Source organism: Plutella xylostella, chromosome 2 (assembly GCF_932276165.1).
Source record: "Plutella xylostella chromosome 2, ilPluXylo3.1, whole genome shotgun sequence".
NCBI classification, from domain to species: Eukaryota; Metazoa; Arthropoda; class Insecta; order Lepidoptera; family Plutellidae; genus Plutella; species Plutella xylostella.
Genome location: NC_063982.1, coordinates 4,652,058 through 4,673,587, shown reverse-complemented (window position 1 = coordinate 4,673,587; position 21,530 = coordinate 4,652,058). Strand labels below are relative to the sequence as shown.

At 38.8% G+C, this 21,530-nt stretch overlaps 1 protein-coding gene across 1 annotated transcript in view; it reads left to right on the top strand.

Moving 5' to 3' along the window:
* The window catches only part of LOC105398623 (methionine--tRNA ligase, cytoplasmic), a 34,026-nt gene extending 20,170 nt beyond the window's left edge, over positions 1-13,856 (top strand). Inside the window, exons 14-27 of the mRNA XM_048629668.1 lie at positions 1,318-1,419; positions 2,558-2,675; positions 3,004-3,074; positions 3,366-3,463; positions 3,833-3,981; positions 4,549-4,681; positions 6,213-6,356; positions 6,878-7,016; positions 9,908-9,958; positions 10,474-10,584; positions 10,904-10,981; positions 11,210-11,320; positions 12,792-12,866; positions 13,720-13,856. Of these exons, the coding sequence (XP_048485625.1) occupies positions 1,318-1,419; positions 2,558-2,675; positions 3,004-3,074; positions 3,366-3,463; positions 3,833-3,981; positions 4,549-4,681; positions 6,213-6,356; positions 6,878-7,016; positions 9,908-9,958; positions 10,474-10,584; positions 10,904-10,981; positions 11,210-11,320; positions 12,792-12,866; positions 13,720-13,833 (1,494 nt within the window). The 3' untranslated portion in view covers positions 13,834-13,856. The remainder of the gene's footprint in view (positions 1-1,317; positions 1,420-2,557; positions 2,676-3,003; positions 3,075-3,365; positions 3,464-3,832; positions 3,982-4,548; positions 4,682-6,212; positions 6,357-6,877; positions 7,017-9,907; positions 9,959-10,473; positions 10,585-10,903; positions 10,982-11,209; positions 11,321-12,791; positions 12,867-13,719) is intronic.
* Positions 13,857-21,530: the final 7,674 nt, after the last annotated feature.

Genomic DNA, 21,530 nt, shown 5'->3' with positions numbered 1-21,530 from the left:
TCAAAATTTCATCAATTTTGTATTTTTTTCTCTGTGTTTTGCTTATCAATTACTTTCATTAAATCACATTTACGCATAAAGCTATCATGCTGAACACCCCGGCGTTCTAGCCACTGCTGCATGTCACTTTTCACGGAACTCATTGTAGGCTTCGGGAATCACTTCCAGAATCCTTACGATGTGGAATATCGCAACTTCATCTGGCTGGTCCAACGGGTCGATAGGAAGCCGTCCTTGTTGGCCACCACTTCCGAGTCGCAGTAGCTGTTTGGTCATCCTCTCCCTCCATCCTTCCTACCATGGAATGTTTCTATCAATTTCAGCACTATTTTCGGCGAAGCTTATGTCTTTATTATTCGTGTATACTTTCTGATTCTCTTCACATGTGTATATTTTATTTGCAGAGATTATTACACTATCGAACAATGTCTTTTTGTGTTCCACAACTTCGATTTCACCAGAATCATTCAGTAATTATTAGTGACTTCCATTTTCTTTAATGAAGAAGATTATCATCTTCCACCTTCAATTTTGGTCGCTTTCCCTGTTACAAGAACTGACAACTGACGCACTGTCTTAGCCGCGTAGCAGGACTGATCCGGTACGCTGTTCTACAAGAAGCCCCTTAATTTGAGAAATTATACGATTTGTTGTTTTTAACGTTATTTTGTTGACGAATTATAGATACCTAATAATAATATAATGATAATATTACAAAGATACCTAAAGAAATATTCCAACGATTGTGGAGGCTCCGGCCTCAACACTCATCTTAAGACTAATGGTCTCAGGATCAGTGGTCTCATGTGCGTCGAACTCAGATTATGACAGATTTTACAACACATGTGGCCGCCTCGACTGCTCGGCCGAGACTGCCGTAATAATGACGTGCATAGCACGCGTTGCCCTTCCCCGCTACCTCACCCGCTACCCGCTGTCGTCTTGGGTACCTCGTCCCCTCCGCGTCTGTCACCCCGCAAGGAGGGTCGCGCACGAACTTGTCGAGCTATAGTATAACTTTATTGTACATAAAAGACTTACAATCTATAATTCAATAAGAGCGACCTTATAGCTAAAAGCGATCTCTTCCAGGCAACCCTACGAGCTAAGAGAGACAATTTTGAATATAAATAAGGAAGTTGTACAAAAATATAAACACTAAATATTAAGTAAACTAATACCTACTTATTTTATTAATAAATACTTAAATGCATACATACAAAATACTTTACCCAGTTTTTTTACACCCTGTATGTATCATTGCACCACTTTTCTTCACCCTACCAATTCTCTAACACCCTGTACATCTCATCACAGGTATTCTACGTGTGGTTCGACGCGCCGCTGGGCTACATGAGCATCACTCAGAGTGCTACTAAGGACTACGAGAAGTGGTGGAGACCAGACAAGGAGTGTGACGTGAGTGCGATAAGTGCGATAATATTTATTTGACGACCGAATGGCGTAGTGGTTAGTGACCTGACTACCTAGCCGATGGTCCCGGGTTCGATTCCCGGCTGGGGCAGATATTTGTTTAAACACAGATATTTGTTCTTGGGTCTTGGATGTGCCCGTAAAATGGCAATAGGCCCGCCCCCTATTACATTGGGACTAACATAACACTCTGGCGAAAAGTGGGTGCAGCAATGCACCTCTGCCTACCCCGCAAGGGAGTACAATAGTACAAGGCGTGAGTGCGTGTTTTTTTTATATTTATTTCCTCGATACCTCCGAGCAATATAGATGTAGGTACACTTAAACTAAGTGATGTCAGAGTATTTTTAATGGTGAGAGCAAAGTATTTTTTTTAGGTGCGAAGGGTAATTTATTCGTCAAAATATACTTACATGTCATGAAATATCCAGTAGAGCGATCCGGAAAAAACGCAGCACATTCTATTCGATAGTCTATTCGAAAGTGCTGTCAACCTGTCAACAACAAAATGGCGGTGTATAGATTTGCGAAAGTTTGACAGCTATCATTCCATAGGTCTTTGTCAGAATAATATTATGTACTCTGTGGTCATTCTTTTCAAAACTCATTCGAAAGGTAAAAAGTGTTCGAAAGTGCTGTCAAGTTGACAATAGTCGCACTCGCATTCGATTCTATTCGTTAGCTCGAATTTTCGTGATACGGGTACTGAGGTGCGTATAGAATACCAAATCAGCCCATCCAAAAGGGAAGCCCATTGGAAACGTGTTGTATGGACTGTTTTTTTTATATACTTACATGTAGTATTATTTTATTCAATTCTTTGTCAGGGTTTACGTACCTGCATAACTTCTCTTAAATGAAAAACCAATTCTAAACACCCGCTAAGCGTTGCTTAAATGGTGAATATTATGTACTGCCCATTAAACGTTGTTTGATTGTTGTACATTCTACTCATTCAATAACGGCGATACGGCTCGCAACCTATCACATGAGGGCATATGTACAGCAACAAGCATCTCTGACTACCCCTTCAGGGATTACAGTCGAGAGCATAATATGTATGTAAACGTTGTTGGAATTTTGTTGTGGTAATACAGATAGTGTGTATTTTCAAACTTTTCAGGTAAAACTCTACCAATTCATGGCGAAGGACAACGTTCCGTTCCACGCGCTGATGTTCCCGGCGGCGCTGCTCGGAGTCAACGAGGGACACCTCCTCGTGCATCATATCTACTCCACCGGTAGATATATCCTGATATACAGGAGATCATAATATGTAGTATATACTGTATATACCTACACAAACGCTACAAAATTTGGCAAAATTTATGTTTTTTTTTCTGCTATAATTTTTTTTCCATGGGAATTTCGAGATAAAAGCTAGTCTATACTGTATTAGTCTGGGGTATCAGCTACCTACATTCAAAATTCCATCAAATTCGCTCCAGCCGTTTTTCCGTGAGAGAGCATCAAACATCTATCCATCCACTGGGTCTGGGGCCTTTAGGCAAAGTGTAGCATAGGGTTTTTCTATCAACTGAATTACTCAATTGAGTTTTTATTTTACAGAATACTTGAACTACGAAGAAGGAAAGTTCTCGAAATCAAGAGGCGTCGGCGTTTTTGGAACAGACGCTCAGGTAATATCATAACCAACAATCGTTCACTGCAGGATATAAGAAGCGCAACCACACTCTGTCCTCAGCCTTCCTCATCCATTTACTAACTATAACTTTCTGACTACGCCGACATTTTTAATTTCACAAAATAACAAATTCTATAAGACCTTGACATCATGTTGCAACAAAAATCCAAACAAAATAATCACACAGTTGCCGATTTATAACTAGGTAAGTTTTGTCAACGCAAACGTATTTACTGCTTCTGTTTCAGCCTTTGTATCATTTTCATAATTCTAAATGTATTTTCAGGACACGGGTATACCAGCGGACGTGTGGCGCTTCTACCTGGCGAGCATCCGCCCCGAGTCTTCCGACTCCAGCTTCAGCTGGGCCGAGTTGGGCACTAAGTATGTGTATTTATTTCATCATAGAACTATAATATAGTGATGGATAGATAAAACTTTTATTTGTTCCACTTTCTTACATACACAGCAAATCACTATGACTAAGTTGTATAACTAAATATAAGACTCTTAGCTATCTTATTCCCTCTTGGATTGACTTATTTGATATTCATTAGCATTTTACTATATTTCATGAAAGGCAAGTATTTTGCTGCCAAAACCTTAATTTCTTTAATTAAATTTCGAATCTATGAGTGTTCCCATAAATGTCATTTTTTGCTAGCAAAATTTATAGTTTGACAGCGGTAAAGAATTTCTGCCTTCAGAATATCTACCAATAGAGGTATAGTAATTAAAATTCCCTCCCTCCAGAAACAACTCGGAGCTACTGAACAATCTGGGCAACTTCTGCCACCGCTCGCTCAGCTTCTGCTACAACTCGTTCAAGGGTGCCGTCCCGGATGTGAACCCGGGACCCGAGGAGTATGAGCTGATGGCACTGGTTAATAGGGAGCTTATTGGTTAGTAGTAGAATATTATAGAATAGAATACTCGTTATTTTGCAGCATGAAAGTATTTTTTACTAAATCACATAATGCTTAAAGCAATCTCTACCAAACAACCCTTGGGTGGAAAAGTAAATTTTAACATAATGTATGCGAGTTGTTTGGGCAAGGTAGAGTGTTTTTTGTTATGTGGCATCTTATTCAAGCTTCGAAGTACCGATGATCACCAATAGATGGCGCTGTAGCGGATTTTGCAGAAAAGTTATGGGCCTCAATAAGTTACTATGAGGATGACGACCTACATACATTGCCGTATTCAATAATTACTCCATAAAAGATACTGCACTGTACATCGGTCCATATCTTTATAACGACGGCAAACCTACACTCAATGTCTGAATGCCATAAAAGTTGTGATGACATTCCTAGGGAATAAAACTTTGCACACACACTCATATTAATTAAAGACACACACTCGAACTGTCAAATAAACCCCTGCTAGCCCATCAGAATGGACAAAAGCCCTTTATCATCCAAAAATAACGAGAAAATAACTACAATAACTAATCATTCCTATTCCAGCCTACGTAACAGAGATGTCTCAAGGCCGCCTCCGCTTCGCTCTCCGCCGGGTCTTATCCATATCCCGGCTCGGCAATCAGCGCATGCAGTCTGCACAGCCGTGGATACTGCTGAAGGGAACCGATGAGGACAAGTGAGTTTAGTAGACAAACTAGTGTAGAAGTACCGGGCGCTACCGCTAGATGGCGGTTTGTAGACAACAAATTTAGAATAGTACCGGGGAACGCCGATAGATGGCGTTAAAGCGTAATGCGTATAATTTGTGTCTTATCGTATCGTGGTATCAAAGAATTTACCTACAGCTATGTAAAGCAAAAATGTTGCCATAATGTTTAAAAGTAGACTATAGACATTTCCATCTATATCCGAACCGTATAGTAAGAAAGAGGGTGTCTAATCTAAACACGCTAAGCTCGGTCGAGTGTTGTCCATATCCCGGCTCGGCAACCAGCGCATGCAGTCTGCGCAGCCGTGGATACTGCTGAAGGGAACTGATGAGGACAAGTGAGTGGTCTTCTGTAGTGTATACTAGCCAGCAAACTAGTGTAGAAGTACCGGACGCTACCGCTAGATGGCGTTTTGTAGACAAAAATGTATGAAAGTACCGGGGAACGCCGATAGATGGCGGTAATGCGAATTACGGAAGATTCGGATGAAGTCGTACTTTGCGCCTAATAAAAGGCGATTGTTGACTTTTTCATCAATTTTCCACCCAAAAAATTTGGGTTAAAAAGTAAAACGTAGTAATGTATGCGAAACTGTCCCACGCTATATACTATACCTACATCTGCTGTATCATCTGTAAATTATGTATGAGAATGAGGGGGGTGCCACGCTAAGCTCTGTCGAGTGTTCTCCATATCCCGGCTCGGCAACCAGCGCATGCAGTCTGCGCAGCCGTGGATACTGCTGAAGGGAACTGACGAGGACAAGTGAGTTTGAAATGTGGCATATTAAGTTTAAGTCTATCTGAACTGAACATCAACTGCCATTTTGGTGTATTTTATACAAAGGTATTTGTATGTAGTTGATACAAATTCAGCTCCATTTCAGGTTTGAGTAAAGAAATTCAGGATAAAAACAATACGAGGTTATGAATTCATCTTAAAAATATTGTAGCCTACAAAAGGTTTATTCATATGAAAAGTAATCTAGGTACTTATTCCATATAACTTAGATAGTATATTATACTTACCTGACTAAATTACTTACAATAGTGACCGATAAATCTGTTTAACGAAAGCAATACACATTCTGATACCGAATTCATTTCTACACATTTCACGTGTAACAACGAACATTCTCACTTTTCATATCTACACATTTCACACCACACGATCCGCGGCGCGACAACGATAGGCCTGTAATTACCTTCATAAATGGCTTACAAGAATTACCTACATCTGTTATAGCAAAGCAACTTCAAAACCACAATAGCCAACCTCCTACAATTCATGTGTACACATTTCACGTTACAGTTGCCAAAGATTCTCACAATTCATGTCTACACATTTCACACTCCAGGATCCGCGGCGCGACTACGATAGGCCTGTGCTGCCAGATCGCCGCTTTACTCTGCGCGGATGAATTATTATCATCTTCGCACATTTCACGTTTATCAACAGACATTCTCAGAATTCATATCTACACATTTCACACTACAGAATCCGCGGCGCAACAACGATAGGCCTGTGCTGCCAGATCGCCGCGTTACTCTGTGCAGTCCTATCTCCGTACATGCCGGTCACCACGCGCCAGCTGGCTCAACAACTCAATGTGGACATGGGGACGCTGAGGATTAACCCTGAGTGAGTATTGTATACTTAAATTCTAGATAATAATATGTTTAGTGCGAAATTTTTGTTTCAGGGCACTTTTTTTGATTTCTTGTCAAGTATACTCTATTGTTATGTTAGCAAAAGTAGTCTGGAAGAAATCTATTGAAGTGATAAGACCGCCATTCGTACCTGCTCGACTAAGGTCACAAAATTGAGTATTTATTCAGTTCTTCTTTCAATACAAATAACGCACTTTATAGCTTTATTTGCAAAAAATATCAATAAAGGTGCTTTCTGTGCCAGCTGTTAGACGCCGTATTTGTTTTGGTGACTACTAGTGCCGCAGTGGGAAAACATTGAACTTAATTCATCACCTGACTGATTTTAAGTCCGCTAACTAGTGGGACGTTTTGTGACGCTTGTACAATTAACGTTCGGCCTAGTCATACAATCAGATGCCTGCGATAGATATAACGCAATAGCAATAAAGTCTTATCGCTAAAAGCAATAACAATAAAATAACCAATTACTAACCAACCACTATTTTCTAGCAACCCATCTCTCCTCCAATACCTGCCCCGAGGCCACGTCATCAACCAGCCCTCGCCTCTGTTCAGCAAGCTAGAGCCGGATGCACTGGAGGCATTGAGGACCAAGTATGCGGGGACACAGAGCGAGAGAGAGGGGAAGGTGAGAGAGAGAGAGAGAGGAGATTCATAATTACATATATTACACACAGTGGCGGCTGGTGCCTCAGATACCCGGTGGTGCACTTTATGGGTTTAGTAAATTTTGGAAGAAAAATAGATAAGGTACCTATTACAATTGAAAGTAAAAAAAATATAAGTATATTTTACCTTATTTATATTTTAAATCCATTCTGCGTTCCTTTTTTGACGCGAAATTGCCTCTCCGCCGAAACGAAAACAACACACGGAAAGCAAAATAAAGCATTTAGTCTCTCACATCTACATAACCATTTCTTTTTATTGTACATTTCACTTTTGAAAATTCAGGTATAAGTTTAATTTTTTTGTTTTGCACTCCTGTTTTAAGATGAGAAAAGGATTTTGAAATGTCCTATTGCTTTTTATGAAGTCCATATTGTAATTTGCACTCATTTTCACTCACACACACACATATACACTCACGAAATATTTACTACTTTCTTAGTTAATAAGTAATTAGAGTAACAAATTAATTACGTATTCGCGCGCGAAAGGTGAAACTGCGACAATGACATGACAAGTGCATCGTTCGTAGGTCACGCCACCGGTCAAGGCCGCCGCCCGCGCCTCCCGTGGCGTCATTCGTATGATTTCGACAATTTCCGGTCGCGTGCGGCGCACGAATTTATCCTAGAACTGCATACAGTTTGTACTGAGCATCTTCCGTCTCACGCGCCGGGCGATTTCCATCCTGTTTCATACTACATGTAGGAGCTCGCTCCGTGCGACAATCCGAGCGCACGAGGCCGTTTTTGTTCAAGCAAAAATAAGATCTAATTCTTTCGCAGTAGAAATCAAAATAGGCCAGCTCGATGTAATTTAACTCGTAACGTTCGAATGATTTATGTAATTTCTGTTTAGGGTAGGTATTACGGTTGTTATATTGGTATTTTTGTGAAGTTTTCTTTAGACGTACCTAGTACCTACCTAGTCTAGTATGGTATAGGAAGAAGGAAGGTACGTACATATTTAGAAGGTTTTTAAATGGTAGTGCGTTGCACGGGCGCACTTAAGGTGCAGCCGCCACTGATTACACACAGACATAATGGGGGCTAACGCGTGTGAATTTGCCGCTAGGGGCGCTGGTGTGCACTGAGGTCAAGTGACATTTTACTTTTCATATAATTTGTTTGGCGGGCTTCGTGATAAATTATATTTTCGTTCATTTCCCTGTTGAAAAGTGATCTCTTTTTGCGAAATTATCGCAAATATGGATTATTTGTCGTTGAAAGCTGAATAATTAAGGAAAAGAGGCGCAAAAATAAGCAGTCTCAAAGAGCAGCTAATTTCGAGGTTAGTTTGTTTACTGTTTACAAACTTATTTTTTACGAAGTGTATGCTTGTTTGCTTAGGTAACAGCTATGTTTTTTCTTTTTACAGATACCAAGACTATGACCGTAACAGTAACTTGGTTGGAAACGTAGAGGACAGCATCATACAACAAAATGATTCAGTGTACTGTTGAGTGGCCTTCAGAAACTTTGTATAGCAGTGTGAACACTAAAAATTAAACTCCAGATCTAGATATTATCACCAATGAGTACTTTGGAATTTATGTACAATGTATACCATCGCTCTTACGGTTAGTTAAAACATCGTGATAAAACCTGCACATCTAGATTTTCGAACCCACCAACCTGCAGAGGACCAGCGTGGTAGGAAATGGTCCAAGCTTAGGAGTGGAGTTTAGACCTTAAGGCGATATGCACAAAGGCTCCATTCGAGTGAGCCAGGTGCAGGTACTGACACCCCCACAAATAATATAATACTTAGGGTCTGTTTCACAATGTCTGGTTAGTGGCTACCTGACGGATAAAATACATGCTGTCACTCTCTGTTATTATTTTTTAGACAGTGACAGCATGTATTTTATCCGACAGGTAGCGCCTAACCAGACATTGTGAAACAGGGGCCTTGTATACTATACTACCATTATTTAGTTTCAACTAACAACTCAACCAGCATTCATTGTGTGGATTACTAATGTGTTATATTTTTTGTATAGCAGTGTGTTTAAACGGAAAGGATAAATAAAAGTTAAATCAGTGTGTAATTCTTTTATTTTTATTGTATTTATTAAATGCCTAATCCTTATTTACATTATGTTCTTTCTGAAATTGGTTATAATGATTTTCACAAACAAGAGATTGTCGGATAATAATTATTTCACATGCCACTGTTTTAGAACAGTTTTATCACTTGTTAACATAAGTCCTCCTTTTCTTTCCAAACATAACGGATCTACACTACATTGCGGCATAGTAACTCGATGTGATGATAGTTATTTTATAATTAATAAGCTTATAAGATTCAAAATTTTAAAACTTTATTTCGCGCCAATTTGATACAGTCTGTTTTGATAAGTTTGACAGCTATGGTACCTCTTGACCTCAGCGACAGTGGCGCCAACTGGTGAGCAAAAAAACGGTAGTCCCCATTATGAAAGGTGAGAGGGAAAGAAATATGTGGAGAAAATTCATGCTTACGTATATTGCACTGGTACTAATACTAATTATACAATTCACGGCTGTTTTTTTTAATGGCCAGATTAAAGTTATACATACTCATAGGTGCAAAATATATACTCACGACTGTAATCCCCGAAGGGGTAGTCAGAGGTATGACTTTATTTTTATATTTATATTATTATTTTTTCCCTGACATGTAATGAATATTATGAATAATAAATACAATACAATACAAGCGAGCCACCCTATATGGCGATTTGCCATAAATACGGAGGTGTGATGTTTTACACAAAATTACATCTTATGTTATGGAATTTTTTTAAATTGTTCTTTAAAATACCACCTGAGTCTCTACTCTACATACTCACTCCTATATTTGTTGCAGAAAAACGATGCAGCTTCAGTGGCAGCTTTAGAAGAAGCGATAGCAAAACAGGTAAAAAAATATTCAGTTTATTGTATAAAATTTTTACCTTCAAAAGTATCTAAGCTATGTTTTTTATTTTACTGTGGCTATGGGTGCCCTATGTAAGAGCGAGCGGTTACGTCACAAAAAAAAAACACGGACTCACGCCTTGTACTAATGTACTCCCTTGCGGGGTAGGCAGAGGTGCATTGCTGCACCCACTTTTCGCCAGAGCGTTATGTTAGTCCCAATGTAATAGGGGGCGGGCCTATTGCCATTTTACGGGCACATCCAAGACCCGAGAACAAATATCTGTGTTTAAACAAATATCTGCCCCAGCCGGGAATCGAACCCGGGACCATCGGCTCAGTAGTCAGGGTCACTAACCACTACGCCATTCGGTCGACTACTTCATTGTGTTCAAAATGTAAAGCGGGGTTTACAGTACTTGTAATCAAATTTGCCAAACTTGACGTCTATTTTTATTACCTCAGGTAAAATATTTAACTAATAAAATATATTATATTGTTTACGAACGCTTTCAGGGTGAAAAAGTCCGTCAGCTGAAGGCGAGTACTAAGGATAAGTCTGTGTGGCAACCCGAGGTGAACGTTCTGCTAGATTTGAAGAAACAACTTACGGCTGCGCAGGCGCAGGTATTTACACTAGTACAGTAGTAGTAATAGGTACTAGTAGTAGTATAAGGCAGAGAAATCTGACCCCTCTCAGAAGCATTGTTACTATGAGGGGCGTCAGGTTTCTCTGCACATGACCGTACTAGCATTTCTGGCTTCCATCTTAAAGGTTTTCCGTGGGAATCCCAGGATAAAAAAACTATGTGTTAGGATCCCAGTTTACTAGATGGCAAGTTTTATAAGGATTCATACAGCTATCATGTATCTTTTTTTTCACACTACATAATATTCTTAAAAAAAATATTATTTTATATGTTTTTAAAATAATATAATTTTGCAGGCAAAATCGGCTCCGAAACCTAGTGCGATCGCGGGCAACGTGTCAGTGGCGCAGCTAGAAGATGCCATAGCAAAACAGGTAAAATGAGTTCAGAGGGCCTAGTGCAGCAGTGAAAAGAAAACGCATTTTTGAGTCTAGCTAGGTAGCGACTCCCGAGCTAATTAATTTTAAATTATTATACTTTTCACTGCTTGTATACTGTATAAACTCGCGCTACACATTTAGAAAGACGACCTGAATATGCTATTTCGGCTTACAGTTTATATTTACTTACATACACAATTATAACACCCTGTATATTTTCAGGGTGAGAAAGTTCGTCAGCTGAAGGCGAGTACAAAAGACAAGGCGGTGTGGACGCCTGAAGTGAACATTCTACTTGATTTGAAGAAACAACTGACTGCTGCTCAGGCGCAGGTAAAAAGATAAATAAATAAGTGTTTTAAATTCATAGAGCAAAATAGTTACAGAGAAGTGAGTACAGTTCTCCCATATTAATAATGCGCATGCAAATCTTCGCAAACTGTCGTATTCCCGGAAACACCCGAATCAGTGCCTTAAACAAAGCACTTGCATTTTGATCCTTGTTCGAAAGAAATAGTAGTCAATATCATGTGACACATAATCGAAAACGATTTGGGCGGTCGGTGGCTGTCACCGATCAGTCAAGGGTCTCAAGGTCAAGATCAATATTACTTTTGTGGAATTATAAAGAGCTGCAATTACACATCCTTCTTGTTATTTTTTTCAAATGTGAATTTAATTTCAACTTTAATTATTTTTGACGATGCCATATTATGAGGCACATTTAAGAATAAAATATACGTCACATTGATAGACTTCACTTTGCCAATAAAGCCACACCCAAAAGACCAAGTTTGTAATTGTAATATTATTGTGAATGATCAGCGCTGTAAATACTTTTGAACTGAGATTTTAATGTAAACATTTTTATTAATGTGAATTAATCAGTGCTGTAAATACTTTTGAACTGAGATTTAAATTTTTTTATATAAACCTGTGTTTGAAATCCATTTCTCCTTATAATATAAACCTTGTGTTATTCAAACCTTCTTTCATCCATCTTTACATCAGCTTCAGTAAGACACATGAAAAGTACCTACTGTAACATTTTCGAAGTAAATTTTAATATTATGGAATATTATGAATTATCGAATCAAATTTCGTTACTGATAAATCAATTATCTCTTTTAGCACCAATTACATAATTCTACTAAAATTTCATGAAGAAAATGCACTTAACCACACTAAATACATAATAGTTTTCTAACGCTCGGGAATACGACCGTTTCCGAACAATGACGAAGATTTCTATGTGCATTATCAATTTTGGGGAACTGTACATTGATATCGATTCTGAAGGCAGAAATTTTAAATTTAGCGATGTCAAAACCTTAATTTCTTTGTTTAAAATTCGACTCTATGATTGTTTCCGTAAATGTCATTTTATGCTAGCAATTTTTTTAGTTTGACAGCGTTTAAATTAGAATTTCTGCCTTCAGAATCAACATCATTGTTGTGTCAGTGAAAATACTAAATCTTGAAAATACTAATACTCGGGTCTTGGGTGTTGATATTTATATTTAGTATCTATCTATCTATGTATTTGTGTAGATATATCAGCTGTCCGACACCCATAACACAGGTCCTGCCTAGCTTGGGGTCGGATGGCCGTGTGTGAGATGTCCCCACATATTTATTTATTTTTATTTATAACTAAATTCGTATTTCACTGAAGCGGAAGAGGAATTTGGCGGTAACACTATACTAAGCTCATACTAAGATATACGACAAATGTTTAATTTGAAAACAAATCACAAAATTGAAATCCTCCCAATATAATATATTATTATGTCTTTATTTCTAGGCGAAAACCCAGACCGCACCGGCCCCCGTACAAGGCCCCTCAGTAGCTCAGTTAGAAGAGGCGGTAGCGAAACAGGTATTTTAACTCCCTGTATAATTAAGTTAGACTTCCGACTAGGGTTACAGCGAATGTTCACCATGACGCTTCGTTTAAAGTTCGATTACAATACACGAATAGTCATCAATCGCACAAACAAAGGCCCATACTAGGCTTTCTGCTCACACAAGTGTAAAACATGCCATTATGAACTTCACAATAAATCAACATTTACTTCCTACACAGGGTGAGAAGGTTCGTCAGCTAAAGGCAAGCACTAAGGACAAGGCAGTCTGGACGCCAGAAGTGAACATTCTATTGGATCTCAAGAAACAACTGACGGCTGCGCAGGCGCAGGTAGTTGTTATACGTTCACTTGTGTATATGCACAGATAAGAAAATCTTGTATGATAATGGCGAATGTTGCATGAGCTTGGCGACTGGTGCAAAATGACGACGGAATCATGCTATCTCACCCTGTCGTTTGCTATAAACGACATTCATCATGATAGATTTCACTTACTTATTCCTTTCTAATCCCAGTTATGAAACGTGCGCCATGTTCATATTATTGTTTCTTTATGTGCGAACTTATACATATATTTATTATTTAATTATGAATATATTTCCAGGCTAAATCGAGCGCCCCAGTGGCCGCCGCCGCAGTGAACGGGGCCTCAGCGGCTGACTTAGAGGCCGCTATTGCTAAACAGGTGAATATTATTCTCTCTCCACCAACCAAGGGTTGGCTGGGAGAAGTTGCTTTTTGGCAATAAGCCTGCCTTTGTGTACTTACTTTATATATAATCTTCATATTTTTTCAAAACGTCTTATTACCTATATTGACGATTATTCCTTCATTTATATTAAAATTTATTGTATTTCTCCACAGGGTGACAAAGTACGTCAGCTGAAAGCGAGTACCAAAGACAAGTCTGTGTGGCAACCGGAAGTGAACGTACTGTTGGACCTGAAGAAACAACTGGCCGCGTTACAAGTTAAATAAAATTATTCCAATGTGAAATGAGAGGACTGTGGTTTTTCGTCAACCAATGTTATAAATAATAATATAAGCCGTGCGGATAAAGAAAGCAATGTGAAATGGCGGCCAAAGTATAGCTACTAATGTTTATCGCACGTTTCACATCGATATCCACTTTTAATTCATAATTTATACTATCATAACTTACAAACATAAAGGCATTTACAATTTAGAGTAGGATTCAAATTGAGTTCCGTTTTCAGTAATTCTTATTTATTTTAAAATGCAATTTTAAATTGTGCTTCTTATTATTTCGTCCAATGTTTTTTTTACATGATAGGTATTTTAGAATTTATTTGTGAACAGTAGTTTCTATGTTATGGTCATAGTTTTATTTATTTATTTATACAACTTTGTTTACCTAGTACGTGTTCAATTAAGCACTTATAAACAAGTAAAACCTTTGAAATAAAGTATCATAATAATTAATTGTATTTTTAATTTAATAAAATATATATTTTAAACTATACTTAGTTGTAAATGTATGTATATTAAATAGTATTTTGCAATTTATCGGTTTTGTATTTACGTACATAGGTTCCTTCCTGCTTCACATGACCACAGAAAGATAAAGTTATGCTATCCCTCCCTGAAATGTAAAATATTTTTATATTATACATATAAAAATATTTTTATATTATACATATAAAAATATTTTTTATAAAATATTTGTAAATGGTTTTGAAATAGATTAAAACTACAGTCTTTTTTACAGAATTTATTACAAAATCTTTAGGTTCATGTCCTAACAAATAAATTATACACCTAATAATATAGTAATCTGTGTTGGAATCTTCGATCACATTAAAAAGTTAAAAACAAATTCCTAAAGAAAAAAACAAAATTGATAAAAATAAAACTTTAATACAAAATCATTGTACTTACAAATTAATGTTTTTGATTAATTATCGAGTATTTTTAGATTTCAACATAAAAATTTGTCAAAAAAAATAGTTACTAGTTCACTTTACTAACTGATTAACAATAATACGGCCTAAAAATAGTAACTTTAATGTCAAAATACACTTTGCACAATCTACTAGAAATGCATATTTTTTATACACAATCACTCACTGGTTCATTATGGCAGGACTCAAAAGTATAAATCGGATGAAAAACAAGTTTCTGAAAATAGAGTCTTACACGGCTAACTGGACAACAGGTGCAAGTGCTAAGAAGGTTTATTATTTATTTTTTTTTTTTTTTTCTTAACCTCTATTGTCCCACTGCTGGGCAAAGGTCTCTCCCTGAACATTAATTAAATTTTATTAATTAACAACCATTATTACTTATCCTGCCCGCTGGACTGACGACCTTAGGCGGGTGGCGGGTAGTGGTTGGATGAGGAAGGCCGAGGACCGAGTGTTGTGGCGATCCTTGGGAGAGGCCTATGTCCAGCAGTGGATGATTACTGGCTGATGATGATGATTACTTACACAGATTTATTTACGTGGTTAATTTTCTTCATAATATATTTTTTTCCCATTGCCAAAGTGGCCTTGTCTGACTTTAAAACTTAATAATTATGTTTACAAACTCCATGATTTTTATCACACCAATAACTTTTATCCTGACATTGGATATGACCACTCACACATACACAAAATATAACAAGACATAAAGAAAAAGAAAAATGTAAACAATCTTATACATTTACCAGAAACAAAATATGGCGTAGAGTCAGACGCTAACTTTGGAACATATAAAAGATGGAAGTTTTATTCTTCAACTGGGAAAGTTTCAAAGCTAGCTACTCAAATCGCATACTTTTTGTCAGCTCACATCTTAGCATGATTAGTTTACCCTGCTAGATTGTTCATCTATGTTTATCTATCATTTTATTTTAAAAATCATTCTTATTAACAAACTTTTACTTAAACAATATCACATACAAGGAAAACGATTAAGAATCAACCCATACCACCTAGGATGGTGGTGGAAATAAATCCACACTTTCTCTTTATAAACTTTTTAATATATATATTTTTTACTAATTTAACTAGCTATTGTACAAAATTTTGGCCAGGTCTTTATTTTATAATTTGGCTTTATTGTGTGTAGGTACTATTTAACCTGATTTTTACATTATAGTTGTTATGGAATTATTAGTATCATATTGGTTAAATTTAATAAGCTGATGATAGTAATATAAGTATAGTATTTTTGGTAATGATAGCTATTTAATTATTTATAGCTAAATAATTATTTGATAGTATACTTGTGAATGCAATATCTGCATTCTGATAAATAGACGCATTTTTCCTGAAATAAAAATGACATATTATGTATCTAGCCTATCTGAAACCTAGTTAAACATTGTGAGATATGGCGTTTCGACTTTCTCCGTGTTCGGCATCATAAGGGTCACAGTGACAGTTAAATAAAGTCAATTTTTCTCTCCACCTTTAGTTTGCAAGGTGCGGGTGCCTATATAAATAGAGTGAGTCGCCCGCGCGCCTCAGTTGTAATATCACCATGCAGAAATGACTAGGTTTCAGATAGGCTAGATACATAATATGTCATTTTTATTTCAGGAAAAATGCGTCTATTATGTAGTCTGAGCCTATCTGAAACCTAGTTAAACATTGTGAGATGTGTTTATTATCGCATGGTGGAGAGAAAACCAACTGTGACCCATAAGCTACTGATGAGTGTATCAGTAGATAAATATTTGAATCTATAAATTTATAATGCATAGATTTCTAGGTAATAGATATACTAAAAAGAAAGGTATAAGTATACACAAGACTTAAGTACTTCCTTATTATTCCTGACTTGTCAGAAAGTTATGGAAGGTATATACCTATAAATATAGGTAGGTATTTATACATATGGATACACACAGTGCCTCTTCGAAAGCAATACTTATAAGTAATTATTGATCAAAATCTTGTTATTGTCAAGGAAATATTTTTAACATACACTAGCCGAATGGATGGAACCAGTGAAATACTTTGCAACAATATTTAAAAGCTGTAAAATTTAGAATATCGATCCAGGCCGCTGGGGCTCAGGTCAGCACATGCTGACGAGGGTATGTAATTCTGGACTGACCTCAGAAATGCAGCAGCCGACCGTGGAGCCTCGAGGACCTGCTCAGTCAGCCCTGTATGACGACACGGCCTGCAACACCTGGCGCGGCATCTAGTCCTTGGAACGAGGAGTGGTGCTTGAAGGGAAGATAATTTTACTAAATATCTCAGCCTCATCAGCTACTGGAAAAGATTAGATGAAGGCTGTGACACTGGCGGATAACTAAGTATTCAGTTTTTCAAAACATGATGCAGGTCACTACATTCACAGTCTAATTTTGTATTCTAACTAACTCGGCGGTTAACGAGTTCCTGTGCAGTCCTACTAGGAAGGAAAGTTATTTTATAAGCCTTTGCACCGATTTTGTGGGCTACTATCATTCTGTATCATCATGTGTGAATATTATGAGCTCTGGCAGCATTCCTTGGTAGATGACATCAATTAATAAAGATTGATTAATACAACAATAACAATTATAATAGTTGATAAATGAAACCCGGCTAACATGTCTTAACTGGGTAAGTAAATGATCAGTCATGCCACCAGGATAAGTAAAATGTTCAGTACTTCATATGAAAAACATTAACAAGGTCACCTTTAGGTATGTTCGTCAACACTAAGGGCAGGTCTCGGCCAAAACCTTAAGGCTTCGCCTTGTTGCAACTTCAAAGGTACGTAGGTAGGTACCTACTTACATTGTTGTAGGTTCGATTTTAAAACCATTAAGTCAACCTAGATAAAACAAAATAGCTCGATTAAATAAAGATGGTACGTAAAGATGTTAGTTGTACCTGATCAGACCTGATGCAACGACAGCCAACATAGACTCTCTAATCTGTGGAAGCAACAATCACGGTGGCGGGAACATGGACAGTTGGACGAGACACCTCGAGCCTGAGAACTGACAGTTCGCCAACAGCAGATAGCTTGCGGCTATCTATAGGTAAACTTAGGTAGTTAGCTATACCCAAGAAAAATTCCTTGGACATCGATATGAGAGTGGAACAGCGAATAACTGTGACATTCATTAAAACAAAAAGGCTTGTTGTTGTTGTTGTCCAGCTAAGGAAGGTTACCTACTCCAGCGACCTGGTATTGCATTCTGAAAGAACTGCGAAGAGTTAATATTATGACTAATAATTATTACTTATTTAGAAAGTTTTCAGCAAACTCTAATAAATCAAGCAGCTACCACGTCACCGCTGCCCGGTTATAGCTCTGTACTAGCTTGGTAGATATATATACCAGTTCTAGCCTTCAGCTAGAGGCCAGAGAGCTCCTAAATGAGATGCGAGTACGAGCATGACACAAGTAATTTTTTACTTGGTAACTAGTTACGTAACTAACTGAAAGATCCATAAAACAGTTGAGGATTACTCAAAATGGAATTGTGAAAACGGCACGTCTGCATCTTAACCAGTCAGTCTAAGTAGTTTCAGCAGATACAGTGTTGAAAAATAGTTATGAAACGTTTGCGCCAGAATCGAATTAAAAATACATTTTCATTAGAGAAGCCGTTTAGGCATGAATAGGTACTCTCACCCTTTGGATTGTGCTCCAAATGATGACCTTCGAAATTTATAGAAATTTAATGACGACTGCCATTGTTTATTATCTAGCCCCGTACATGGAGTAGGGCTGCGGCTACACGTGATGTGATACACAGTACACAGTAGGTATATGCATGTTCCCAGAATAGTGGAAGTTATAATTTTACCAAAAGGTAGTCGTCTCGTGCAAGAGCACCGTTACTCGATTTATTCGATACACAACTAGTTAGACAGCTGCTGCGTAGGAGGTTCACGCATTTTTCAACAAAGAGCTCGGATACACTCACAATCCACTGGGACATAAGGAAGACAGCTAATATGGTGCCACTCAGAAACCGCGATGACACTCCGATCATGATTACCCGACAGTAGGATCATAATAAATTCGGTAACTTGTGAAGCGGTATGGTATAGCAACAGCGACTTTCACGAAATCAGGAATTAGCTCAGTGCTTTTAGGTTGAACACTCGCCGGTGGGATTCACTTTGCTCACAGCCGAGAAAAGAAAAGACTCAAAGCTGGAATCTGCCGATGTGTCATGACACTTAAGATAGTGTCTGGGGGGTCACTTTATATGACGAAAAACGAACTTTCAGTGCACTGCGGCGCGAGCTATCTGTTTGTATGTATTAAACGTGCCGATTGCACGACAGCTCTCGTTCGTTCGTTTCTCATCAGTATAGAGTAACGCTCCTGTACTTACCGTGCGTCACCATTCCCATGAGCAGTCCAATGATCTTTAGGCAGTTTAGAACAAAAGCTGCATTAGACAGTTTCTTCAGCAGAGACATCGAAATAAAAAATTGATTGCACAACTATCCCCAGGAGCAGTCTGCAGGTCACTTTGGGTAGTTCAGAAGAAAGCTGCTTTAATAGAATACCCTACCTCAGCGGAGGCATCAAATTGAAGTGCTATAACACTTTTAGAAGCGGTGCACGTTACCCGATTTGTCGTCATCGCCATGCCGATGCGGCTACGGCGACTGCAGGTGGTTACTCAGGCTTCGTTGGTGTGCCCTTGTATGGCTAACATGACCAACCTTGGCAGTAAACGTTCGTCTGCATATGCGAAAATCACTGATGAATAGCGCACGTTACTCGATACCTTCTAAATAAGTCACTCATAATGATGGCTGATGATGATGATGACCGTGCTAGCAATAGTGCAGGCGGTTCCGCTGAGCATAAAATCTCTTCCCAGACAGGGGGCGTTTGGATCTGGCAACCAGAACAGGAGTGCCAGGTGTGCGCAGCGATGCAGGTGGGACAACACAGCCGCCAGGGCAGGAGTGCATAGCTGGGTCTATGCAGCGATGCAGGTAGCACAAACCGGTGGCCAGGGCCAGAACCGGGTGTACGCTGCGATGCAGGTGGCACAAAACGGTGGCCAGGGCCAGGACCTGGTGTACAGCCGCCAGGGCAGGAGCGCATGGCTGGGTCTATGCAGCGATGCAGGTACCACAAACCGGTGGCCAGGGCCAGGACCGGGTGTACGCTGCGATGCAGGTGGCACGAGACGGCGGCCAGCGCAGGAGCACAGGGCCGGGTGTATGCTGCGATGCAGGTGGCACGAACCGGTGGCCAGGGCAGGAGCGCCGGGCCGGGTGTACGCTGCGATGCAGGTGGCACGAGACGGCGGCCAGCGCGGGAGCACAGGGCCGGGTGCAGGTTACACGAAACTTCAATTTCACCGAATCGGCCTGCCTACCCTTCAGCGGGTAGGTACCGGCGGATCACATTACTTGCCGCACATGCCACAATGTCCCAACATACTGAAACTCGGAGCCACGTGCTTCCTGTAAAAAATCCTATGACGGTCCTGGAAAGCTCCTGTTTGTAAAGCCTTACATAAGCTATAATCAAGTGCATTATTGTAATAGCAAAGTTTTTATCAACTGTTTTCTAAAAATATTAGAAATTGAGGGTAGAAAAATATATTTTTATTATTTTTTTCCTGTATAAAATTAACATATGCTTTACTTAAAGTGGTCATTAATGTAAGTATCTAGCTCAAGCGCCACTAGTAGGACCGGAATATGTGATCAATCATCACCACGACTATTGAATCGGACCCTACTGCGTGGGATAAAAACCCCAAGCGCCGGAGCATTATGACCAGTGGTTGAGCTTTTAAAAGCAGTAAATAATAGCATTTTACTCACGGCTTATCAACTCAAACCTTCGTTGCGAAATCCTCAGCAATGGCTGCGTGCGCAGCAGCCGGCAGGTCCCGCTCCCCGACGCCACGTGTCGCGGTGGCCGCGCCCCGCGCCGCCTGGTCCGCATCACGCTGCTCCCGGCAGCGAGGACTCCGCAAATTCAATATTATATTTTTCCCCGTCCGGAGCGAAGCCGACGAGAACCGTGGCTACATTGAGCCATTTTGCCGAAGTGTTCACTTCAAAAATCAAAAACCAACTGAGGCGCGCGGGCGACTCACTCTATTTATATAGGCACCCGCACCTTGCAAACTAAAGGTGGAGAGAAAAATTGACTTTATTTAACTGTCACTGTGACCCTTATGATGCCGAACACGGAGAAAGTCGAAACGCCATATCTCACAATGTTTAACTAGGTTTCAGATAGGCTCAGACTACATAATATAAAATTAATATAAATATTAATCATGATCTAGTGAATAAAGTTTACTTTCATATATTTAGTATGGAAAGTATTTGAATTCTAATGATAAAAACGACATCTATTTATCTCATAACTTTCTTTACAAAACTAGAAATATGCCACATATCTAATACACATTCTACATCATCGTATCTACACTGATATATCCTTATCACGCTACATTTAAAGACTAAAATTTAACAAGCCCTTTCGCTTTTTTACCTTTTTCTACAAAACTTAGTCGAATATCACAAAAAATAAGAAAAACCTAGCCTTTAAGACCACTTTCCCTTAAAATCTACTCCCTGCCTTCATCGAAAAAAATAAACCAGTCATTTTGCATACGAAGCTAAAAGACATCACGCATATTGGGCCCTTACAACATTCTTACAAAAAAACCATAGATGTCAAAATTAGTTCCGAAAACCGCCACTGGCGGCGCCACGTCCATTCAC